This window comes from Centropristis striata, chromosome 21 (genome assembly GCF_030273125.1).
Source record: "Centropristis striata isolate RG_2023a ecotype Rhode Island chromosome 21, C.striata_1.0, whole genome shotgun sequence".
NCBI classification, from domain to species: Eukaryota; Metazoa; Chordata; class Actinopteri; order Perciformes; family Serranidae; genus Centropristis; species Centropristis striata.
The window spans coordinates 1,728,867-1,756,154 of record NC_081537.1 but is presented as its reverse complement, the minus strand read 5'-3'; the positions used below and the strand labels follow the sequence as shown (position 1 = coordinate 1,756,154).

At 35.9% G+C, this 27,288-nt stretch overlaps 1 protein-coding gene across 3 annotated transcripts in view; it reads left to right on the top strand.

Annotated features, from left to right (window-relative positions):
- baiap2b (BAR/IMD domain containing adaptor protein 2b) overlaps positions 1-27,288 on the top strand; it is a 122,709-nt gene that overhangs the window by 77,246 nt on the left and 18,175 nt on the right. For all 3 annotated transcript variants that reach the window (XM_059324074.1, XM_059324075.1, XM_059324073.1), the window contains 2 exons: positions 693-830; positions 25,591-25,743. In XM_059324074.1, coding sequence (XP_059180057.1) covers positions 693-830; positions 25,591-25,743 — 291 coding nt within the window. The remainder of the gene's footprint in view (positions 1-692; positions 831-25,590; positions 25,744-27,288) is intronic.

The window sequence follows — 27,288 nt, the reverse complement described above, 5'->3', positions numbered from 1 at the left end:
CAGAAAATGACAAAAAAGACACAAATTAACCAAAAGAAGACACAAAATGAACAAAAAAGACACAAAATGACAAAAAGAAGACGCAAATTGACCAAAAAAAGACACAAAATGAACAAAAAAAGATGCAAAATGGCCAAAAAAGACACAAAATTAACAAAAAAAGATGCAAATTGACCAAAAAAAGACACAAATTGACCAAAAAAGACAGAAAATGATAAAAAAAAAGGCACAAATTGACCAGAAGAAGACACAAAATGAATAAAAAAGACACAAATTGACCAAAAGAAGACAAAAAGACACAAATTGACCAAAAAAAGATACAAATTGACCAAAAAAAGACACAAATTGACCAAAAAAAGACACAAAATGAAAAAAAAATGCAAATTGACCAAAAAAAGACACAAATTGACCAAAAGAAGACACAAAATGAACAATAAAAGACACCACATGACAAAAAAGACACAAATTGACCAAAAAAAGACACAAATTGACCAAAAAAGACACGAATTGACCAAAAAAAGACACAAAATGAACAAAAAAAGACACAAAATGAACAAAAAAAGAGTCCAAATGTCGTGGTGTTGAAATGGATAAAGTGGTGCTGCTGTGGGATAAATAAAATCTAATCTACTCTAATCTAATGTAATGTAATGTAGTGTAAAGATGAAGTGACTCTGTGCTGCCCCCCTCAGGCGGCGCTGAAGAAGTACCAGATGGAGCACAAGAGTAAAGGAGAGAGTCTGGAGAAATGTCAGGCGGAGCTGAAGAAACTCCGCAGGAAGAGCCAAGGCAGCAAACACCCGTCCAAGTACGGAGACAAGGAGATGCAGGTGGGTCTCCGTGTGTGTGTGTGTGTGTGTGTGTGTGTGTGTGTGTGTGTGTACCAAAGTGTTTCACATAAAAGTGCATAAAGTTCAATAAAATACAGGATTGACAAAGGTGAAAGAAACAAAAACAAAACAAAAAGGGTTAAAAGTCATTGCCTGCAAGGGTTAAAATATATTAAAAGAAGAAGGGACACTATTCCTCCTAGCACTGGCCGGAGGAAAACTTTAATTGAAGGCAAGAGAAAAGAGGGTTTTTAAGTGAGATTTAAAAACATTTAGGGACCGAGCTGCAAAGTAGAAAAACTAGAATTGAAAAAACGGAATGTTTTTTCAATTCCTGCCAGTCCTGCCAGTCATCCTCTGGAGGAAACGTTATTTTTCCATAATTTAATTAATCTTTATTATATTTATTATGTCTAGTCAGACACCAGCAGAGTGTTAGTAGCTCCTGCTGATGGTTGCAGCGTTGGAGCGTTGTCTCCTGATGGGATTTGAGCTTTAGAGCGCCTGGTAATCCGTGACGCTGCTGATGGAAAAGGACTCGCTGAGCTGAATGGAATGGGACCCCCGACTGGGCCGAGGCAGTTAGGGGCTCTTCCTCTTCCTCTTCCTCTTCCTCTTCCTCTTCCTCTTCCTCACAGAGAGAGAAATGATGACGACGGGGTTACGATTCAAACACACTGAAGGAATCTGACTGAGATTAATACGTTCAAAATACAGGAAATGTTACAATACAGGGCAAAAGATTAGAAGCTGCTTAAATGTTGTGTTCTCAATGTCTTCTTATTAAAACCAGTGTGTATTCTGTGTATTTCTGGATGTGTTTACTACATGATCAGACTTTACCTTTATTGAATTGAACCATTTTCCTCCATTGACCTTTAGGAATACATTGATGTGATGAAAAAAGACACAAAATAACTAAAAAATACACAACAAAAGACATGGAATGACCAAAAAAGACACAAAAAAGACACAAAATGACCCAAAAAAAGAGACAAATTGACCAAAAAAGGCACAAAATGACTAAAAAAATACACAACAACTAAAGAGATGAAATGACCAAAAAAGACACAAAAAAGACACAAAATGACCCAAAAAAAGAGACAAATTGACCAAAAAAGGCACAAAATGACTAAAAAAATACACAAAATGACCAAAAAAAGACACAAAATAACTAAAAAATACACAACTAAAGATATGAAATGACCAAAAAAGACATAAAAAAGACACAAAATGACCCCAAAAAAGACACAAAATGACAAAAAAAAGACACAAAATTACTAAAAAAAGACACAAAATGACTAAAAAAGACACAAAATGACTAAAAAAGAGACAAAGTGACCAAAAAAGGCACAAAATGACTAAAAAAAGACAAAAAAAATGACCAAAAAAGGCACAAAATTACTAAAAAATATACAAAATTACCAAAAAAAAGGCTCAAAAAAGACACAAAAAAGGCACAAAATGACTAAAAAAAGACACAAAATGACCAAAAAAAGAGACAAAGTGACCAAAAAAGACACATTGATGTCATCAGACCATTGGTGAATAAATGTTTCCAAAAGAAAAGAAGGGCTTAGTTTTAGGGTGGAGGAGATTTGGAATTTTTGGAAGGTTTGCATTATTCTCTTTATCTCTTTGTCTTTTGAGAGTTTGGATCCAAAAATCCCAATAAATCTCAACTGTGTTCATATCTCTGACAAAAGAAACAAGAGTTCAGATTTATACATTAAGGAAAGAAGGAAACACAAAGTCTACGCAATAAAAACCCAAAGACCTGATAATTAGAGTCAACATGTGTTCTAATAAGTGACTCTTTATAGAATAGTCAGGGTTATTTTGTTGCAAAGTTTAGCAATGAAACTATGAAACTATGATTTTTTTTTGTACAAATCTGATCTTGCTTCCAAACTTTTGGCCTGTAGTGTTACCAAAAAAAGACAGAAATTGACAAAAAAAAGTCACAAAATGACCAAAAAAAAGACACAAATTGACCAAAAAAGACAAATTGACCAAAAAAAGACACAAAATGAACAATGAATGGGGAAATTGACCAAAAAAAGACACAAATTGACCAAAAAAAGACACAAAATGAACAATGAAGGGGGAAATTGACCAAAAAAAGACACAAATTGACCAAAAAAAGACACAAATTGACCAATAAAAGACACAACATGACAAAAAAGACAAAATGAACAAAAAAAGAAGCAAAATGGCCAAAGAAGACACAAATTGACCAAAAAAAGACACAAAATGAACAATGAAGGGGGAAATTGACCAAAAAAAGACAATAATGTAGTATAAAGTTTGTCATCAGGTTCAGCAAAGTTAATTTAATTTGGATATTTGGACCACAACAAACTAATTACTGAAATTTAATTAAATCTGGAGGAAGATATATTTGAAAAAAAGCTATTCTGTTGAAGAAAACAACACTACATTTACTTTGTAACTCTGCCAAAGTCCCTTCCCAGCTTCCACTGTTTACATGTCATTATTTCTGTATTTTCTGCACTTTATCATCATTACATAACGTTAGTTTATGTAACGCAGGGCAGGTGGATCTAGTTCAGGTAGCTGCTGCAGCAGAGGCGTCAGGAGACGCTAGCGGTCTCTGGCGTCCTGTCTGGAGGAGTTGTGGGGACACATGGTGGGTGTGACCTCTGACCTCTTACACAACCTGAACAGGAGACAGAGAGAGTTCTCTGCTGTGATGAATCAATCGTCTGAGAGGAGCAGAGGGACGTGGGAGGAGGAGAAGGAGGTTATTAGTTCTGTTTGGATTCATTCAGGTGGTTTATATGAGGCAGAGGAGACGTTTGGAGCAGCTTAACATATCGATCTGTGTGTGTGTGTGTGTGTGTGTGTGTGTGTGTGTGTGTGTGTGCGTGTGCATCCTCGATTTTTCTAAATATCATTATTTACGTAGGACGTGTTGCAGTATTGCACTGTTTCTGATCAGACTCCTTTTAGGTGAGCCCCGCCCCCTTCTAGATTAGCCCCGCCCCTTTTATGAGAGCTCCGCCTCCTTTTAGGGGAGCTCCACTCCTTTTATGAGAGCCCCGCCTCCTTTTAGGGGAGCTCCACCCCTTTTAGAGGAGATCCGTCCACTTACAGGAGCCCCGCCCCCTTTAGAGGAGCCTCGCTCCTTTTTGTATAGCACAATTCAACAAGGTAATTCAAAGTGCTTTATATAACCATTAAAAACAGCAAGACACAATTTAAAATGGTAAAAACAGTCAATTAAAACAGGGAAATAGAAATAAAAATACAAATGACACAAAATAAGATACAGCAGGGGAGCTCTGCCTCCTTTTAGAGGAGATCCGTCCCCTTAGAGGAGCCCCGCCCCCTTTTAGAGGAGATCCGCCCTTTTAATGGAAGCTCCGCATCCTTTTACAGAAGCTCCGCCCCTTTTTAGGCAAGGCAAGTTTATTTGTATAGCACAATTCAACACAAGGTGATTCAAAGTGCTTTACATAAACATTAAAAACAGCAAGACACAATTTAAAACAGTAAAAACAGTCAATTAAAACAGGGAAATAGAAATAAAAAGATACAGCAGGGGAACTCCGCCCCCTTTTAGATGAGACCCGCACCTTTTAGAGGAGCTCCGGCTCTTTTAGAGGAGACCCGCCCCCTTTTAGAGGAGCTCCGCCTCCTTTAAGGGGAGCTCCACCCCTTTAAGGGGAACTCCGCCCCTTTAGGGGAGCTCCGCCCCCTTTTAGGCAAGGCAAGTTTATTTGTATAGCACAATTCAACACAAGGTAATTCAAAGTGCTTTACATAAACATTAAAAAACAGCAAGACGCAATTAAAAACAGTAAAAACAGTCAATTAAAACAGAGAAATAGAAATAAAAAGATACAGCAGGGGAACTCCGCCCCCTTTTAGAGGAGCTCCGTCCCTTTTAGGGGAACTCCGCCTCCTTTTAGGGGAGCCCCGCCTCCTTTTAGGCAAGGCAAGTTTATTTGTATAGCACAATTCAACACAAGGTAATTCAAAGTGCTTTACATAACCATTAAAAACAGCAAGACACAATTTAAAACAGTAAAAACAGTCAATTAAAACAGGGAAATAGAAATAAAAAGATAAAGCAGGGGAACTCGGCCTCCTTTTACAGGAGCCCCGCCCCTTTTCAGGGGAGCTCCGTATCCCTTTTAGGCAAGGCAAGTTTATTTGTATAGCACAATTCAACACAAGGTGATTCAAAGTGCTTTACATAAACATTAAAAACAGCAAGACACAATTTAAAACAGTAAAAACAGTCAATTAAAACAGGGGAATAGAAAAAAAAATACAAATGACATAAAATAAGATACAGCAGGGGAGCTCCGCCCCCTTGTAGCGGAGATCCGCCCCCCTTTTAGTGTAGCTCCGCCCCATTGTGTGATAGGCCTCCACCTGGTCAGTAACACAGTAATTCTCTCTGGATTTCCACCCTGACTCATCTCATCTGAAGTCTATTTAGACTGGACACAAAAAGATTTAGTCTGACAGTCAAGCCTAAGAATATATTTAAAATATATTTTTCAAATTACTTTTAAGAGTCTGATTGTTTTGGTTTAGTTTTTTCTGTCAAAATTGGAGAAATGGGTAACACTTTACAATAACCCTCATTTATAAATGGTAAACAGATAGTTTATTAATGTTTAATCATCATTTATAAACCGTATATAGGCCATTTAGAATGGTAAATACATGAGTTATTAATGTTTAACTAACTAAATCATTTATAAATGACAAATAGATGGTATATTGATGTAAGTTTATGGTTACTTTCCCATTAAAAAACAATTTAATTATAATTAATAGTTCATTAATAGTTTTAGTTGCACTCATTTTAACATTTTAACACCATATTAAGTATGTTAATGATTCTGAAATGATTCATAAACCTTTAAGAAATTGGTTGAAAACATTTAAAGATTAAATATGTATAGCACTTTGAAAATGGTTAATAATTGGTTTATAAGCCATCTATAAACATTATTTAGTTGGTTATTATAAAGTGTTACCAATAAATGTACAAAGAGTCTGATCTGACAGAGTGATAATCTGAATCTGGATCAGTTTGAATGATTATAAACAGGACATCAAACTATTAAAAACCCGTTTGTGATGACTTGCTGTGTGGAGTGAACTGGAGGTTAGAGGAGTAAACGGAGACGCTCAGCAGGAGCAGCAGGGAGGTAATTGTTGTGTAATTGTTATTGTTGCCTCCATGGATGAGTGGTGGAGCGTGAAAGGAGCGCTTTAAAAATCAATACACAGAACCACGAGGAACAAGAAGAACATTCAGCCCAGAGTCCTGCAGCTCCTCTGGGCTTTAACCCTCATTACTAGACCTGCCTCTATACAACACTAAAACAGGTTTAAATACCATGTTGGTATATGTTTCCACCTATATGACCTGATAATAATAATAATAGATTTTTTATTCTGACTTACTGGATCAACATTTAGAACCAAAAAGAAACAAAGAAAAACCAACATAAATGTGATCTTGTGATTGTGTGTGATCCTGTCATCAACTCTGGTTTTTATTCTAGTGGGACTCTGTTTGATTTGGCTCTGGTGTGTTTAGAGGAACAATTTGGGTCATTTTGTGTATTTTTTTTTGTCATTTTGTGTCTTTTTTGGTTATTTTGTGTATTTATTAGTTATTTTGTGTCTTCTTTTGGTCATTTTATGTCATTTTGTGTCTTTTTTTTAGTCATTTTGTGTAATTTTTTGTCATTTTGTGTCTTTTTTGGTTATTTTGTGTATTTATTAGTTATTTTGTATCTTTTTTTGGTCATTTTATGTCATTTTGTGTCTTTTTTTTAGTCATTTTGTGTCATTTTTAGTTATTTTGTGTCTTTTTTTGGTCATTTTGTGTCTTTTTGTAGGTTAAGACTTGTTTTTAAGGTTCAGTTTCCAATTAGGTTTAAGTTAGGGTTCATGTAAGGGTCCTCACAAAGACAGAAGAACAAGAATGTGTGTGTGTGTGTGTGTGTGTGTGTGTGTGTGTGTGTGTGTGTGTGTGTGTGTGTGGTGGACCTCCTGAGTGGCACGTGTGTGTGTGTGTGTGTGTGTGTGTGAGCCAGGTCCTGGCTGTGCGTCATATTGGCCCTGTGGGGACCAGGTCTTGGCAGGAACAGGAGACACCGATGGTCTACGCTGTGATGCCAGAAAAAGGACAGATTAGCCTTTTGAACATACAGTATGGAGCGTATATTTGTCTGGGTGTTTATGAGATAATATGTTTGTGCAAAGACTAAAAAGCTTGCCTGTGTGGATGTGTGTTGGCTCGCTTCCTGCTACAGAACGAGGTTGTAAAGCGTCATGCAACTCTCCCATAGACTGTATATGAATAATGGACGTAGTAAGCATTAACTGGGATGTTCATTTTGGCAAAAAACAAAAAATAAATGTTGGTTACTGACCTCAGAAAACCAAACGCTGAACAAGACATTTAATGAACAAAACCTTCTAATAATACGTCATTAAGTCAAAATACAGTGAAAGGCTCAAAGTTATGCTTAGTGGTCCTTTAGGTGGTTCTACGGGTCATTTAGGTGGTTCTATGGGTCTTTTAGGTGGTTCTACGGGTCTTTTAGGTGGTTCTACCGGGTTTTTCAGGTGGTTCTACGGTACTTTAGGTGGTTCTACGGGTCATTTAGGTGGTTCTATGGGTCTTTTAGGTGGTTCTACGGGTCTTTTAGGTGGTTCTACGGGTCTTTTAGGTGGTTCTACGGGTCTTTTAGGTGGTTCTACCGGGTTTTTCAGGTGGTTCTACGGTACTTTAGGTTGTTCTACGGGTCATTTAGGTGGTTCTATGGGTCTTTTAGGTGGTTCTACGGGTCTTTTAGGTGTTTCTATGGATCCTTTAGGTGGTTCTACGGGTCTTTTAGGTGGTTCTGTGGTCCTTTGGGTGGTTCTACGGGCCTTTAGGTGGTTCTACGGTACTTTAGGTTGTTCTACGGGTCCTTTAGGTGGTTCTACGGGCCTTTAGGTGGTTCTACGGGTCTTGTAGGTGGTTCTACGGTCCTTTAGGTGGTTCTACGGTCGTTTAGGTGGTTCTATGGGTCCTTTAGGTGGTTCTACGGTCTTTTAGGTGTTTCTATGGTCTTTTAGGTGGTTCTATAGATCCTTAAGGTGGTTCCACGGGTCCTTTAGGTGGTTCTATGGGTATTTTAGGTGGTTCTACAGTCCTTTAGGTGGTTCTATGGGTCTTTTAGGTGGTTCTATGGTCGTTTAGGTGGTTCTATGGGTATTTTAGATGGTTCTACAGTCCTTTAGGTGGTTCTACGGGTCCTTTAGGTGGTTCTACGGGTCTTTTAAGTGGTTTTACGGTCTTTTAGGTGGTTCTACGGTCGTTTAGGTGGTTCTATGGGTATTTTAAGTGGTTCTACAGGCCTGTAGGTGGTTCTACGGGTCATTTAGGTGATTCTACTGGTCCTTTAGGTGGTTATTGTATTGAAAATACAGTGACCAAACCCGTAAACGTCCTTTATTTATATCTATATAACATTATAACTTTATTGACACGTTGCCGTGGATACGCATTGTTCTGCTTCTCTCCTGATGACGGCTCACCTTGTTAGTGACCTGTCAATCAAAGGTAGCCCCGCCCCAAATCATACGATTCTTTATCTTCTATTTTCTTCTAAATGGGGCCATTATTTACACTATTAACATCAGATTGTCTTGAAAAAGATGTTTTACTAGTGATTGAGACCATAGTGTTGTCCTAAAAAACATTTCTGAGCTAATAAATCAAGGGAGAAGTTTTCTCATTTTTGCACTGAAATGAATGGAACAAAATGCTTCTGCAGCCAAACTTAGGAACTTAGCGCCCCCTGCTGGAATTTTGGCTTGAATGCAGCTCAAGGTACTTCCTGGTTTGCCTCCCTGCTCAGACCAGGAGGTTGCCGCCTGGTCCCTCCACTGTCCACTGGTCCCTTTAACACCACATTAAAGATTCTCTCCTCCTGATTGATGCTGACATTAAAACTCCAGCTGATGGGAAGTCGCCTGTGTCCGACAGTGTCCCTGAGGATCCATAAAGCAGATCTACAGTCTGATAAACTTCCTGCTACAGTGACTGAAGCCTGATCCGTGCAAGGGTCGTTTTTTGCGGCTTTAAATAATTCACTTCCACTGCACCATATCCTGCAATAGTCCTTTTTTTTCTGTAATAAGAAAGATTGCAGAGGCTTTTACATTAGACATCGTAAGAACGATTCGAAGTGGCACAGTCCTCCTAGGTGGTTCTACAGGTCTTTTAGGTGGTTCAACGGGTCTTTTATGTGGTTCTATGGGTCATTTAGGTGGTTCTACGGGTCCTTTAGGTGGTTCTATGGGTCATTTACGTGGTTCTACGGGTCCTTTAGGTGGTTCTATGGGTCATTTACGTGGTTCTACGGGTCCTTTAGGTGGTTCTACGTTTTTTTAGGTGGTTCTACGGTCCTTAAAGTGGTTCTACTGGTCTTTTAGGTGGTTCAACGGGTCTTTTATGTGGTTCTATGGGTCATTTAGGTGGTTCTACGGGTCCTTTAGGTGGTTCTATGGGTCATTTACGTGGTTCTACGGGTCCTTTAGGTGGTTCTATGGGTCATTTACGTGGTTCTACGGGTCCTTTAGGTGGTTCTACGGGTCTTTAAGGTGGTTCTACAGGTCCTTTAGGTGGTTCTACGCGTCTTTTAGGTGGTTTAAAGGGTCTTTTAGGTGGTTCTATGGGTCATTTCGGTGGTTCTACGGGTCCTTTAGGTGGTTCAACGGGTCCTTTAGGTGGTTCTATGGGTCATTTAGGTGGTTCTATGGGTCATTTAGGTGGTTCAACGGGTCCTGTAGATGGTTCTATGGGTCATTTAGGTGGTTCTACGGGTCCTTTAGGTGGTTCTACGGGTCCTTTAAGTGGTTCTACATTAGACATTGGAAGAACGAGTCGAAGCGGCAGCAGTCTCTCCCAGCTGCAGAGCCGGAGGGGATGTTAACTCCAGAACTACATCCAGTCTGCAAATTGCTAACAGGCTAACAGTTAGCTCTGTAGCAGTACAGTGTGTATGTGCTAACAGGCTAACAGTTAGCTCTGTAGCAGTACAGTGTATATGTGCTAACAGGCTAACAGTTAGCTCTGTAGCAGTACAGTGTGTATGTGCTAACAGGCTAACAGTTAGCTCTGTAGCAGTACAGTGTGTATGTGCTAACAGGCTAACAGTTAGATCAGCGGAAACACTGAAAAGTGAGTTTTTTAAATAATTTGTCTCCTTTAACCTGCCAAACATTTCTTGTTCTGGCTTCTCAGATGTGAAGATTTGCATTTTTCCCTTTTTTTTATTATTTTAAACAGAATATATTTGACTATATTGACTGCATGGCTTGTTGTTGTCCAACCATGACCCCACCTTTACTTTTCCCCGGATATTATGCAGCCAAAAATTCATATTTTGTAAACAGAACACAATGGAGACTAATTCCTGGTGGAAATAATGATTAGTTGCAGGCCTGATTGTGATTCATGCCGGTGGCACTTGAACTGAAGACTCAGGTGAAGTGGAAGCAGCATTCAGAGTGTTTGTGTAGGAGGAAAATATTTTTGTTGCATTTGTGCTGCTGTTGAGTTTTCTCTCGTCTTGTTACAGTAAAAAAACAGCGAGATGTGTTTGTGTCTGACATGAAAACACTGAGACATTCTGAATGGATCAGAGGAGATTTTAGCATGTTGTTAAGACAGAGCTGTGTTAGTGTAGCGAAGAGAACAATAAGAACATCTTTATTTCATCATTTAGTCCATAATTCCATCATTTTACACCCAAAACTGACACACATCTGTACTTGAGTACTTGATTAGTTCTGACTTTGTGTGTTTTAAATATTAGCATTAACCCCCTAAAGTTATAAATCCCTTCATTTAACCCTCTGGAGTCTCCAAAAGCGCCAAAATATGGCTTCTTCATCACATCCAGACGTAAAAACAAAGCAGACTAAAAAAGACACAAAATTACCAAAAAAGACACATAATGAGAAGGCAGAATAACCAAAAAACCCCACGGAAGACATAAAATGGCCAAAAAAAGACACTAAATGACCAAAAAAACACACAAAAAGACCAAATTACCAAAAAAGACACAAAATTACCAAAAAAAGACACAAAATAAGACACAAATGACCAAAAAAAGACCCCAAAATGACCAAAAAAGACACAAAATTACCAAAAAAGACACAAAATAACTCAAAAAGACACAACAGACACAAAATGACCAAAAAAACACAAAATGACAAAAAAAGACATAAAAGGACTAAAAAAGACACAACAACAGACACAAAATGACCAAAAAAAGACACAAAATGACCAAAAAAGACACAAAATGACTTACAAAGACACGAAAAGACATCATGAAAATGATTCAAAAATTGACAAAATAGCCCTATAAGACTCCGTAGAGTTAAACATTTTTTGAATACAAACAGGAATTGACATGCATGTTTACCACTCGAAACATAATGCCTAATGTTTTTGAAGGCACAATGTCCAAACATTTTAATGTGTGTGATCTTTATAAAAAGCTGATTTGTAGAATCACGGTATATATCAACTTCATTTATTATCCTAACAGCTCTTTTCTGTAGTTTAATTATTGGATCTAGGTTTGTTTAATAGGCATTTCCCTAAATCTCAACACAGTTTGTCCTATAAGGCAACACAAGGTCAAAGTTCAGCAAATGAAGAAGTTCTTATTCAGGAGATATGAGGTGTTCACTGACTGTATGGAGAAGTTATGAAACATTTAATCAATTCTATCCTCCAGTCTATTTTTTAAATGTGACAGTCTTCGGAGCCAGTTAACACAACTGTCTGTTATTACGTTCAGCCTTTTGGCAGATTTAGATTTTTCTTCCTCTCAGTGAGACGGAGAGAGGAGAGGTTTGTCAGTTAGAGATGAGGAGAAAAAAAAAGCTAAATTAATTTATGGAGCTGCAGGTAGTCGTTTAAAACACACACACACACACACACACACACACATTCTTGTTATTCTACTTTTGTGAGGACCCTTACACGAACCCTAACTTAACCCTTTGGAGTTTGGGGCTATTTTGTCGGTTTTTGACTCTTTTTCCTTCTGCCTGTATATAAACCACTTTCAAAGTTTTCATCATGGCATGTTGGTATCATTGTTTTCAGCACAACCTCACCTATATGACCTGATTATTTTTTTTTTAATTTTGACTTACTGGATCAACATTTTCCACACAAAATAACACACAAAATAACACACAAAAACACACCAAAAACACACACAAAATTACAAAAAACACACATAAAAACACAGTTAAAACACACAAAAACACACTGAAAACACATACATTTTTTTTTTTTTTTACAAAAAACACTCATAAAACACACAGAAAAGCACTCAAAAAATGACAAAAAACACACAAAAAATTACTAAAACACACATGAAACACACAAAAACACACTTTTTTTTTAAACACCCCCCAAAAAATACAAAAAACATACATAAAACACACACAAAAGCCACACATAAACACACACATTCTTGTTCTTCTGTCTTTGTGAGGACCCTTACATGAACCCTAACTTAAACCTAATTGAAAACTGAACCTTAAAAACAAGTCTTAATCTACAAAAAGTCCTTTGAAGAAGTGAGAACTGGGCAAAATGTCCTCACTTCTCAATATGTCCTCACTCAGTTGGTATAAAACGTGTAATGGTCCCCACTATGTAGGAAGAACAAGAACACACACACACACACACACACACACACACACACACACACACACACACACACACATTCAAACCTTAAAACAAAATCTTAACATACAAAGTAAAATGTCCTCACTTGTCAATATGTCCTCACTCAGTTCGTTTAAAACATGTAATGGTCCTCACTATGTAGGAAGTACAAATACATACACACACATTCTTATTCTTCTGTCTTTGTGAGGACCTTTACACAAACCCAAACTTAAACCTAATTGTAAACTGAACCTTAAAAACAAGTCTTAACCTACAAAAAGTCCTTTGAAGAAGTGAGAACTGGGCAAAATGTCCTCACTTCTCAATGTGTCCTCATTCAGTTGGTTTTTAAACGTGTAATGGTCCTCACTATGTAGGAAGTACAAGTACACACACACACACATTCTTGTTCTTCTGTCTTTGTGAGGACTCTTACCCTAACTTAAACCTAATTGTGAACTGAACCTTAAAAACAAGTCTTAACATACAAACAGTCCTTTGAAGAAGTGAGAATAGCGAGATAGTCCTCACTTCTCAATATGTCCTCACTCAGTTGGTTTAAAACGTGTACTGGTCCTCACTATACACACACACACACACAGCCTCCCAGCAGACGTCCTGACTGCTGATGGTGATGCTGTCAGCAGAAACCAGGAGCAGCTTTTGGCCACGTTTCTGTTTAGTGCCTGCGGCTGATTGGCAGCAGCATGAAATGTCTCTTAGAAGCTAATTAGCGTTTCATATGTGAGAGCATCACATGTGTGCGGAGCATCACGGCAGCCAGCCGGATGTTCTAAAGATCCTGAATAATGAAGAAGGGACTCCGCTGAGGATTAATGTTCTTTAATGTATACCAGCGTGCTGGACGCCTCCAGGAGCTCTTATAAAACTGTTCTGTGCTCGACTCACAGCACTGAAACATCTCACGTCCTATAGACTTTATGATTTTATCACTCGGACACAAGCATTATCATATCTAAGGAACATAATTAAAATGGGTTTATGAAGTCTGAGGAGATATTCTGTGAGAGAAATGTTGCAGGATTTACCCGCAGAATAAAAAACAAGCTTTCTTTATGCTGGTTTACACCAACAGAGCTGAAGTAAATCTAGAGTTTTACTGGATCATCTCCATGGTTCAGTTTAAGGTAGTAATCTGGTTCATATCAGTCTTTTCTAGTCTTGGGTTTGTCGTAGTGACGTAACACAACATGGTTTTATTCATAATGATTTTGGTTATTATCAAGAATATTTCCATGACTGCAGATGTAAAAATAACCAAAAAAAGGACACAAAATCATCGAAATAGACACAAAATGACCAAAAATATATGTTAAAATGATCAAAAAAGACACAAAATTGCCAAAAATAGATGTTAAAATGATCAAAAATGACCAAAAATAGATGTAAAAATTATTTTTTTTAAAAGACACAAATTGACCAAAAATACAGTCATGGAAAAAAAGTATTAGTATTTTGTGTCTTTTTTTTAGTAATTGTGTCTTTTTTAAATAATTTTGTGTCTTTTTTGTTAATTCTGTGTGTTTTTTTGGTCATTTAAAAAAAAAGTAATTTAGTAATGTTTTGGTCATTTTGTGTCTTTTTTTGGTAATTTAGGTTTTTTTTCTGTCATTTTGCGTCTTTTTTTTAGTAATTGTGTCTTTTTTTTGTAATTTAGTGTTTTTTCAGTCATTTTGTGTCTTTTTTTGGTCATTTTGTGTCTTTTTTTAAGTAATTCAGTGTTTTTCCCATCATTTTGTGTCTTTTTTGGTCATTTTGTGTCTTTTTTTTGTCATTTTGTGTCTTTTTTGGGTCATTTTGTGTCTTTTTTTAAGTAATTCAGTTTTTCCCATCATTTTGTGTCTTTTTTTTTGTTATTTTGTGTCTTTTTTTAGTAATTTTGTGTCTTTTTTTGGTCATTTTGTGTCTTTTTTTTGGTAATTCTGTGTATTTTTGGGTCATTTTTGTGTCTTTTTGTAAGTAATTCATTTTTTTCCCATCATTTTGTGTCTTTTTTTGGTCATTTTGTGTCTTTTTTTAGTAATTCTGTGTGTTTTTTTGGTCATTTTGCCACTGCCTCCAGCAGTAATTAGAGTCAGAGAGCCCCGCCTTCCAGCCTGTCAGTCACTCTGCTGATTGACAGCTCAGCGTGTTGCTGTGACTCTAACCAACATGGCCGCCTGCTGTGTGTTTCTGTCAGCTACCTTAAAGCCTTAAAGCCTTAAAGCCTCCTCCATGGTTTGCATGATTCATAGGTGGCATTCTCCTCGTTATTATCTCCTGTGGGTGGTGGGTGTTGGGTCAGCCATTGTGCGCCCACATGAAGGACCTGGTTCAGTTATCAAATGACCAGAATCTGCCACATCATCTCCTTTTCACTTCTCTTCCGGCTCAGTTTTTTTTTTTTTTGATGCCTGTGAGGGTCAACAGGACATTTTTTCCATTTTCTGAGGTGTGACGCTGTGGCTCCTCCATGTGGCTCCTCAGTATAATAACATATAGAAGAAAGTAGGGCTGCAACTAACGATTATTTTCATTATCAATTATTCTGTCAATTATGTAAACGATTAATCGATTATGAGTGTTTCCTAAACCACAAGATGACGTCCTCAAATCTCTTGTTTTGTCCACAAACCAAAGAGATATTCAGTTTATTGTCATAAAGGAACAAAGAAACCAGAAATATTCACATTGAAGAAATTTGTCTGTTTAAAATCCAGGAATATATCAATGAGAAATGCATGTTAATAGACTCACAATAGGGCGGAACGGTGTGTTGTTACAGCAGTGATGTTGCAATTAAGGCATGTGGAAATTAATAGATTGAATAAGATAAATGATGTCCACCATGACACTGTGGATGCCATTAACCCATTTAAGGCAGGAAAACATTTCTACCATTAAAACCAGGGGACACAAAATGACCAAAAAAGACACAAAATGACCAAGAAAAGACACAAAATGACAAAAAAATGACAAAAAAAAGACAGAAAAAGACACAAAATGACTACAAAAAGACACAAAAAGACAAAAATTGACTAAAAAAGACACAAAATGACAAAAAAAAAATACACAATGACAAAAAAAATACACAAAATGACAAAAAAATGACAAAAAAAAGACACAAAAAGATGCAAAATGACCAAAAAAAGACACAAAAAGACGCAAAATGACCAAAAAAAGACACAAAAAGACAAAAATTTACTAAAAAAAGACAAAATGACCAAAAACCCCCCACAAAAAGACAGAAAATGACTAAAAAGGACACAAAATGACCAAAAAGACACAAAATGACTAAAAATAGACACAAAATTACCAAAAAAGCATTTCCCAAACCACAAGATGACGTCCTCAAATCTCTTGTTTTGTCCACAAACCAAAGAGATATTCAGTTTATTGTCATAAAGGAACAAAGAAACCAGAAATATTCACATTGAAGAAGCTGAAATCAGAGAATTTGGACTTATTGTCTTTAAAAAAAAACTGCTCAAACCAATTATTAGATTATTATAAAATAGTTGACGAAAACTAGAACACTTCTGTTGAATTTCAAGAAAAACTTCAGGTTTTAGGGGCTTATTTTAAAATCGCCCAGAGGTTTTACAGGCGTTTTAGGCGTCAATGGGTTAAACATACATTCATAACTCTAAGTTATTATGATTTTGCTTATTAAAACGATCTTTTATAATCTAAAAAGACTCATTCCAAAGTTTCCAAACACCAAAGTAAGGATTCAAATGTCATGCCATGCTTTAAATACAATTAAAACTACAAAATAAAGTATGTATAATGAATTTTATAGTGCACTAAAATCAGCTGGAACAAACTAAAAATCACATAAAAACAATTACAAAAGTTTTGTCAGTATTGCAAGTTTTATCCCCTGGAGCGCAGTTTACAAATTTATTTTTTGACAAATTTTTCTCTCCCTCTGCACTCTAGTCATGATGTCATCACTCTAGCCTCTCCATAGGGGAACATTGGGGGGATTTTTTGGCGTGTTTTTGCCGAATAATTTAAAAACCGTTTGCCGAAACCCTTAGAAAAGTCACAGCACAAAAACTGAAAAAACACATCATCATAATTACTATGAGGTATGAATGTGTGTTTGGTTTTTTTAGTTTTAAAAAACACACATTCATAACTCAAAGTTTTTATGATTTCGCTTATTAAAACAACCCTTTATAATCTAAAAAGACTCATTCCAAAGTTTCCAAACACCAAAGTAAGGATTCAAAAGTCATGCCATGCTTTAAATACAATTAAAACTACAAAATAAAGTATGTTTAATGGATTTTATAGTACACTAAAATCAGCTGGAACCAACGAAAAATCACATAAAAACAATTACAAAAGTTTTGTCAGTATTGCAAGTTTTATCCCCTGGAGCGCAGTATACAAATTTATTTTTTGACAGTTTTTTTAATAATAATAATAATAATAATAATACATTTTATTTGGAGGCGCCTTTCTTGGGACTCAAGGACACCGTACAAAAGGATAGAAAATAAACTACAATAAAATACAATATAAAATGCAATACAATACAATACAATAGACATATTGACAATTTTTTCTCTCCTTCTACACTCTAGTGATGATGTCATCACTCTAGCCTCTCCATAGGGTTACATTGGGGGGATTTATTGGCGTGTTTTTGCCAAATAATTTGAAAACCGTTTGCCGAAACCCTTAGAAAAGTCATAGTACACTTGTCATGGGCGAGCCGGTCCATTTGATACCTTTTTTAGTAACGAAAATGTTTTTTTCAATTCTAGTTTTCGTTATTTCGTAAAAAGACACATAATTATTTAAAAAAGACACAAAATTATTTAAAAAAAGACACAAAATGACCAAAAAAAGACACAAAATTATTAAAAAAAAGACACAAAATTACCAAAATAGACACAAAGACGAAAAACGAACATTTTCACTATAATTTAGTTAGTTTTAGTTAGTTTTGTAACCACAAAATACAGTTTCAGTTAGTTCGCGTTTATTTAAAAACTCTTGTGTTTATTTTCATTTCAGTTAAGGAAAATGTTTTTTCAATTCTAGTTTTCGTTACTTCGTTAGTTTTTTGTTAACTATAATAACCTTGATTTGCGGCCTCGAGCGCTGTTTCCAAATTCATTTTTTGACAAATTTCTCTCTCCCTCTCCACTCTAGTGATGATGTCATCACTCTAGCCTCTCCATAGGGGAACATTGGGGGGATTTTTTGGCGTGTTTTTGCCCAATAATTTGAAAACCGTTTGCTGAAACCCTTAGAAAAGTCATAGCACACTTGTCATGGCCGAGCCGGTCCATTTGATACCTTTTTTTTAGTGAAAAGAGGTTAAATGTCTCCTCATTAACAGCAACAGGAGTAAAGTAACACAGCTTTCAGTCATTGAAGCATCAGACAGAAAGGTTCGTCATGACTCAGAATAATTCAGGTGTCATTCACTAATTCAAATGTCTAATTCAAACTTTCAAAAAGTCTAAACATCCTGGCACTCGTGTTAATTTTCCCAGAGGGAACTTTCAGTTCTGTCACCATAAAGTAACAGTCAGTTAACCCTTTGATGCACAACATGGTCTAAAGTGACCCGACTAAGATTTTATGTTCTTTATCTTTGCAATAAATTAATTTAATCATTCAGTATTGCAGGTTTTCCTCAAATAACTTGTTTTTGATCATCATACATCCTAATTTTCTGTTTTCATTTCTCACTTTTTGAATAAAACCCTTTTTTTTATCACTACTCTTCTAATGCACAAGGTGATTTCTGACCCATGTTGTGCATTAGAAGGTGTTTATATGTTGTCACCAATTTAAAACCTGACAAAGAAGACACAAATATTAACTATCCTAGTTTGTTAAATTGGTGTTTTTTCCAATGTAAATTATTATTTGTTCGCTCTAATAAGTCTCAGATGTTAAAATATGTGATTTTCCAACAACTCTTTTAAAGTTAAACCTTCAAAATAAGACAAACATAGTGACACATATACTCACATTGTTAATTTAGTGGATCACTTTTTGTATCACTACGCTTCTAATGCACAAGGTCATTTTAGACCCATGTGTGTAAACTTGATGTAATAATACAAAAACTATTTTTCTTCATAAAGTATGAAAGGAAATAAGGATATAATGATCTGTTGTAATAAAAAAAAAAGATATTCAAACACACAGCAGCATGAAATAATATGAGGAATGAATGAGGGTAATTTTTGACCATGTTGAGCATTAGAAGGTGTTTCTATGTTGAGCATCAAAGGGTTAATAGGGACAGGGCTTTGTGTTTTCCCACCTCGTCTCTTGTAATCTGTCCGTCTGAAGGAAGTGAAGGCATCATCTCATCTTTCCTGTCAGTCCTCTCACTCTGAGACTGAGGGGGAGGTGAAGCAACCAGGCAGTTGGATAAAGGAAAAGTTTATCCAAAGGAAATATTTCCTCATTAAAGTGAAACTCCTTTTAATGGAAAACTATCAGCTCCCATCTAAAGACAAGTGTTTAAAGTTTCTATAGAAACTAGACTGGACTATAGTCCCAGTCTAGTCTCACACTGAGATTTTAGACAGACTGTCAATGTAGCAGCATTTTGTGTCTTTTTTTTGACCATTTTTACATCTATTTTTGGTCATTTTGTGTCTTTTTTAGTCATTTTAACATATATTTTTGGTCATTTTGTGTCTTTTTTGATAATTTTACACCTATTTTTGGTCATTTTGTATCTTTTTTGATCATTTTTACATCTACAGTCATGTAAACATTCTTGATAATAACCAAAATCATTATGAATAAAACCATGTTGTGTTACATCACTGTGACAAACCCAAGACTAGAAAAAGACTGATATGAACCAGATTATTACCTTAAACTGAACCATGGAGATGACTCCAGTAAAACTCTAGATTTACTAAAGACTTTCATTCTTATTCTGGGACTGGGGACATCTTTTGGTGGAAGACCAGCATTATTGTACTTGGATTTTGTATTTTAAAAAAATGTGTACATGTAAATCTATGATGACCCCAAAGGATAGTCATCAGATTTTACACAAAACCATTCCCCCAAAGAGCACAAAATTATTATTTTTCTTTCATTCTTTTTGCCAGATAAATACCTAAAAATACCAAGAAATTCATCATCTATCTTGTTGTTTTACCACAGTTGAATTACCTGTTAATATTAATGTCAGACTAAAGTTAAGAAGCTGTGTTTAGTTTATTGCTATTTATTGTGTCATAGTTACTAAAAATGTTTACAGATACAATAGATTTATCATATTTTAAACCAGTGAAACCCTGATGAATCTCTCTATAATCTATTATTCACTGCTTAAACAAGTAAAACCATTGTGGAAGAGCATAATATCAAAGAACAACAGAGAACTCAGTGAACTGATATTGCATAAGAGCAACATTATAAGCCCTGGCAACAGTGATATCTTTTTTTCTTTTCACATCCATATCTATAAATGATCTTTTAATTAAATCTGTCAGACTGTTCACATTTGAATTGGAACACTAACTGCTGCGAGGACGGCTTCATGTGCATTTTTAATGACGAGTTAATCTTTTTATTTCGCTCCAACGTGGCATAAAGAACATTCACTAATACTATCTCACTCTATAGTTCTTGTATTACAGATTCCTTTTGTTCTGTATCAAGTCAGAGTTAAGAGAACTTTGTTCCCCCAGAGACCATTAACAAGAAAACTTTCTACGGTGCAACTAAAAAAAAACACATGCAAATACAAAAATTTCAGATCTGTGCTCGCCATTTTAGTCAGTCCGAAAAATATACCTGAAACAATAATATACCTAAAATAGACTAAATAAACATAATCTGAAAAGAGAGAGAGAGTTTTTAAATTAATTGTAACATAATTTATTTAATAAACATGTGTAAAAGATTCAGTAGCTTCAACAGGGAACAATACATAACATTTTAGATTTAAAAACATTATAAAAGGAACTTTTTTAACCGGTTTCTTGTCTGAATGTTTCCTGTAGGAAACATTGAACCATTGAACCAACGACCCATTGAAATTAATGTCTTCAACAGTCTAAGTGAATGAAACTATCAGAAATGAAGGTTTACTCACCTATCAGACCCCAAAAAACATGTAAAATTACCAAAAAAGACGCTAAATTACCCAAAAAACAGCAAAAAAGTCATAAAATGACCCCAAAAAATGATACCTGCTTTATTCCAAGAGTATACCCTTAAACTCTTTAAAGCCAAGGACTTCCACGTTGTCTAGGTGACTAATTTACCCATTTGATTCTTTTTTTTAAATTTTTTACGTATGTTGTTAAAAATTAGTTTTCTTTAAAAAAGGGTATGATCAGAATCAGAAATACTTTTTTGATCCCTAGAGGGAAATTGCTTTTGTTGCAGTTGCTACTGTAAAATAAATAGAAATATTTAAATATGCAAGTCTTAGGTCTTAGGTAAGTATAGATATGTATAACTAAAAATAAAAAAAACAATTTTAAAATTAAATTGACAGTAAATGGAGATGCCCGCAAAAAAGCCAACTTGTATTTTTTGGCCTAAAACAGTGATTTAAGTTGGTAAAACTTGGAAATATAAATTATTGACATTTAGGGCAATAATGTAAGTTAGCACAACAAAGGAAGCCAGTTGTCTGCTCAAAAACAAGTTGGTGAGTTGTTGTTACTTATATCTTTAAGTTGGGGTTCACAACAAGGGACAATAGTTCTGATAACTCTTATTTCTTTGTTGGGAAATGCGGGAAAGCGGTGAAATTCGGTCATTAGCGAAAGCTCGCGGCTAACTGATGCTAGCGGCTAACTGATGCTAGTGGCTAACTGATGCTAGTGGCTAACTGCTGCTAGGGGCTAACTGATGCTAGTGGCTAACTGACGCTAGCGGCGCTGCTTGTTACAGCTACAAGAGTAGCCATTAGCGTATCAATGCTAACTCAAAATTGTGGTCGCAACATTAGCTGACATTTCATAGCGGCGTTACAATCGTGCCAATTCAGCACATTGCAGAAGTTAGCAGAAGTAAGGATTAAAAGTTATTAGAATGTAAGTTTGTAAGTTTGTTGCCTTGAAATTTTGAGTTCACCCAACTTTTCTTTTTTTGCAGTGTAGGCAACATTGAGAAAAAGAGAGTTTTTAAATTAATTTCGACATCATTTATGTAATAAACATGTGTAAAAGATTCAGTAGCTTCAACAGGGAACAATACAGAACATTTTAGATTCAAAAACATTATAAAATGAACTTTTTTAATCGGTTTCTTGTCTGAATGTTGCCTGTAGGAAACATTGAACCATTGAACCAACGACCCATTGGAATGAATGTGTACAAATATGTATATATATACAGAAACAGTGTGACAAAGTGACAAATTGAATTATGCACATCATTTCTATAGAAAGTGGTGAAAGCAGTAAAACTGCTCGATGTTTTAAATCGATGGCTGTTTCATCTTCATCTCACTTGTTGTGTTTGTGAAGATAGTTGTAAAAAAATGCAGATTATGTCATTTATATTATGATGTGGAGGCAGAAATATGCAGTAATGAATGCAATAATTTACATAATTTGCACGTCTGGTTGTGCTTAATATGTGCGAGTGATTCTAGCGGAGGATTAGGTAACTTCAGCCCCTCATTTATAATCAGATCTCGCCTCCACCAGTTTGTTTCCTGCATCTCAACTTTAGCCTTCAGCTGCTGCTGCTAGTTGGAGCAGCCAGTCACGTCTGATGTGTGTAGGCTGCAAACAGCCCAGCTAGCTCATTAACACCTCATACATGTCTGGCACTCACACAATGTGCTTTATTACCTTATCCAACACTATGGGAATCTTTAAAAGCTTTTTATTACAGAAGGGAACCTGAGGACAAAGTGGAGTTCAACACATTCCACCATGATGAGGCTGAGTGGCTGAGATGTCCTCCACCTTAGTACCGACCTCCTATTTTATATCTATATAACGTTATATGTTACGTTATTGACACGTTGCCATGGATACTCTTTCAGGATAAACAAACCCAGGACTTTCACCCAGGAGACGTAAACAAAAACCTAACATAAAATTGCCAAAAAAGACACAAATGTACCAAAAAGAAAGATATGAAAAAACATGTGAAATTACATAAAATGACCAACAATAAAGCTTAAATGTTTCCCAGCAGAACACCCAGGAAGACATTTAAAAAAAGGTGTAAAATGACCAAAAAGCACATTAAATGACCCCAAAAAAAGATGTGAAATTACAAAAAGAAACACTAAATTGTCAAAAAAAAGGCACAAAGTTACCAAATAACATGTTAAAAATACCGCAAAAAAAATTTAAATTACCAAAAATAACAAACCGCTAAACGTCCTTTTTTTATATCTATATAACGTTATATATTACTTTATTGACACGTTGCCATGGAAACTCTTTCAGGATAAACAAACCCAGGACTTTCACCCAGGAGACGTAAAATAAAAACCTAAATTTGCCAAAAAAAGACACAAATGTACCAAAAAGAAAGATGTAAAAAGATATCAAAAAACATGTGAAATGACATAAAATGACCAACAATAAACCTTAAATGTTTCCCAGCAGAACACCCAGGAAGACAAAAAATAAATGTAAGATGACCAAAAAGGACATTAAATGACCAAGAAAAAGACCCAAAATGACCGTAAAATTGCCAAAAAAGACACAAAATGACACAAAAAGCCACCAAAAAATTACCAAAAAGATGTAAAAAAAAAAAAAAAAAAAACAACATGTGAAATGACAAAGAATGAAATAAAATGACCAACAATAAACCTTAAATGTTTCCCAAGCAGAACACCCAGGAAGACATTTTAAAAAAAGGAGGTGTAAAATGACATAAAAAATAGACACAGAATTAGCAAAAAAAGACAACAAAAAATGTAAAATGACCAAAAAAAGATGGCACAAAGTTACTAAAAAACTTGTTAAAAATGCCCAAAAAATACTTAAAATTACCAAAAATTACAAACCGCTAAACCTCCTTTTCTATATCTATATAACGTTATATATAACTTTATTGCCACGTTGCCGTGGATACGCATTGTTCTGCTTCTCTCCTGATGACGGCTCGCCTTGTTAGTGACCTGTCAATCAAAGGTAGCCCCGCCCCAAATCATACGATTCTTTATCTTCTATTTTCTTCTAAATGGGGACATTATTTACACTATTAACATCAGATTGTCTTGAAGAAGATTTTTTACTACTTTTTACTTTTAAGTTTTCTCATTTCGTATCGAAATGAATGGACCAAAATGCTTTTGCAGCCACACGTAGCGCCCCCTGCTGTAGAATGCAGCTTAAGGCACTTCCTGGTTTGCCGGCAACCTCCGGAGGTTGCCGCCTGCTTCGTACAAGCACTGAGAGACTCAGTGGGCTGAGGGTGAACGGGTTGAAAGCAGCAGAAGAGGTGAGCAAGTTCGTATCAGAGCGGAGAAAAACTAAAATTCAGATAATTTCCATGGAAAACAGAACACAAGTGACCATTTTGGCATATAATAATAACAGGCACGTCTCTGAGGAGACAGTCTGTGGAGCCGACTTCTTTTGTTCTCATTCTGTGACATTTCCCGAATGAACAGCAATTTGACTTTGAAAGCACAAATTGTCTGCTTTTTATATGTCATGATTCTGCTCCGTGATGCCTGATTTAGTTTAAACGTCCATTCATGAAAAAAACCTGTCACTCATCAGAAAAGTTGTTCAAGGCTTCAGCTGTTTGAAGGGTTGACTCACCGTTTTTACACAATGGGATTTATTTTGCGGCGCTGAAAGGTTTCTAGACTCTCCAGAGTCATCAGGACATGATTTATAAGAGTGGAGATGTTTCTGTTAATGGTTGAAAATCTTCCAGTAGTCCAGTCTTGTCTGTGTCAAACACAGATAATGGCTCTGTTTTTAGATATATGGCATTCTTCCCTCATGTTGCAGTTTTAACATAACAGTTAACCCTCTATGGTGCACATTATCATGCTATTTAGGCAGTTTTTGTGGTTTTTTTTGTCTTAAAATAGACTAAATAAAGATAATCTGAAAAAAAAAAATCAGAGGTTTTTGTTGTCTGTAGGTAACATTGTCCCATAACGGTGCACAAGTAAAAAAAGAGAGTTTTTAAATTAATTTTAACATAATTTATTTACTAAACATGTGTAAAAGATTCAGTAGCTTCAACAGGGAACAATACATAACATTTCAAATTTAAAAACGGGACTTTAAAAAGGAACTTTTTAAACCGGTTTCTTGTCAGAATGTTGCCTGTAGGAAACATTGAACCACTGAACCAACGACCCATTGAAATTAATGTCTTCAGCAGTCTAAGTGGATAAAACTATCAGAAATGAAGGTTTACTCACCTATCAGACCCCCAAAAAACATGTAAAATTACCAAAAAACATGCTAAATTACCAAAAAAGAGCAAAAAAAGTCACAAAATGACCCCAAAAACATGTAAAATTACCAAAAAACACACTAAACTACCAAAAAAGAGCAAAAAAGTCACAAGATGACCCCAAAAAAACATGTAAAATTACCCAAAAAGATGCAAAATTTTCCAAAAAAGTCACAAAATGACCCCAAAAAACTTGTATAATTACAAAAAAATGTGATAAATTAATCAGTAGGAATACATTTTTTTCCAGATGGAAAAGGGCCAGGAAATGACATTTTGAGTGATTTTTTGTGATGCAAAATATCAAAACTGTTTCCTTTAGAAAAGTCTGCAAAATAGTGTTTCAATATGGCCTCCTGGAGGTCATGTGACAAATTAAAGCATTGCTTTTGTATTTTATCCAAGTTTTTTTTATATATATAGATATATTTATTGTTAAAGTCCAGTATTTATTTATTAACAGGTACTGCTCAACAGTTCTGTGTACTCTGGAAGCCAATCAACGATATTTGGTTGCCAGATTCACTGTTGTGTTTTTTGTGCAGTGAGATGAAATAAAGCCAGTCTGAGGAGTAGTCCTGAATGCTTCCTGTCTCCTGCTCTGCAGTATGTGGAGGCCATCAGCAACAAGCAGAGCGAGCTGGACAACTACATCGCTGAAGGCTACAAGAACGCTCTGTCTGAGGAGAGGAGGAGGTACTGCTTCCTGGTGGACCGCCAGTGTGCCGTAGCCAAGAACAGCGGCGTCTACCACGGCAAGGTAAGAAGGAAAAACACCTCTACGTCTTCATCCACTGGTGGCGTCGTCTACAGGTGCATCTCAATAAATAAGAATATCATAGAAAAGTTTATTTATGTCACTAATTCAATTCAAAGAAGTGGAAATAAGACATTATATAGATCCATTACACACAGAATGAAACATTTCATGTCTTAATTTATTTGATTTCTTCTAAGTATAATGATTATGGCTTACATTTAATGAAGACCTAAAATTTAGTATCTCAAAAAAAAAAATTAAATATTTCAAAAGACCAATTTCAACCCTTAATAGGACACTCATTGAAATACTTGCAAATTCCAAATTTCAACCCTAGAGAATATTGGAGGATATTACATACTGCCAGAATGTGTAAAAAAAAACAAAAGCATACGGACCCGGGGGAGGGGGGTAATATTTAGAGAAAAAAGTTTACGAGATTAAGGCGTCAAATCTACGAGAAAAAATGTGCAGATTTATGAGATTTAAAGTGGTGAAATTATGAGAAAAAGTTGTTTTTTCCCCACTTTTGTCTCGTAAATCTGTGACTTTTTTTGAGCAGATTTGACACTTTAAATCTCTTAAATCTGCACATTTTTTTCTTGTAGATTTGCCACTTTTATCTAGTAAATTTGCAACCCCCCCCCCCCAACACCCGTTCATCCATTTTTCTCAAAGGATGTATCACTGGAACCCTTGGGCTAATCCCAGCTCAATGCATCCTCAATGGGGTTTTTCGGCCATATTGGATTTTCGGCCATCTTTGATTTGATCAAAAACCTTCCATTAATATTATACTTTATTACATTATTGGTAAAAAAAAAAAAGTCTGTTACATTATTGGGAAGTTATAACATTATCAGGTTTTATTACATTTTCAATGGACTCAAGTGCAGATTTTTATTACATTTATTACATTATCAGGTTCTACAAGCCTTTTTTTATTCAAGAAAACAAGTTTTGTCAACATGTCTTGGCTTTTCATCATCGTCGTCGTGAGTTTCTTTCTTATGCAAGAAACTGCTAAGAACACACGTCCTACCCTCCTCTCACCACTTCACACTGGAGGAATGTGAAGTGGGGAGGAGAAGTGAGAGTGGGTGAGGAGGAGGTGAAGTGGGGAGGAGAAGTGAGAGTGGGTGAGGAGGAGGTGAAGTGGGGAGGCAGCAGGAGAGAGAATGACCTACTTCTTCTTCTTCTTCTGCTGCTGCTGCAGGAACACTTGGTTCACTCACTGTGTGGGAGTCAGAGTGTCTGAATGAGTGATTGATAGACAGAGGGAGGAAGCAACCAACACAAACTGCTGCTGCATGATGCATCAACAGCAGAAAAACATTTAATTAGCCTTCATAAGGAAAGTTGAATCCAAAAATACGTGCATGAGCAGATGAAGTGATCGGTAACTGGAGGTTTTTGCATCGTTGGTCCAATGAAACCAGCAATTGGAGTTTAGTTTTATGAACTAATCGATTAATTCAAACATTGAACCATTGAAATGAATGTCTTCAGAAATGAAGGTTAACTCATCTATCAAACCCCCCAAAA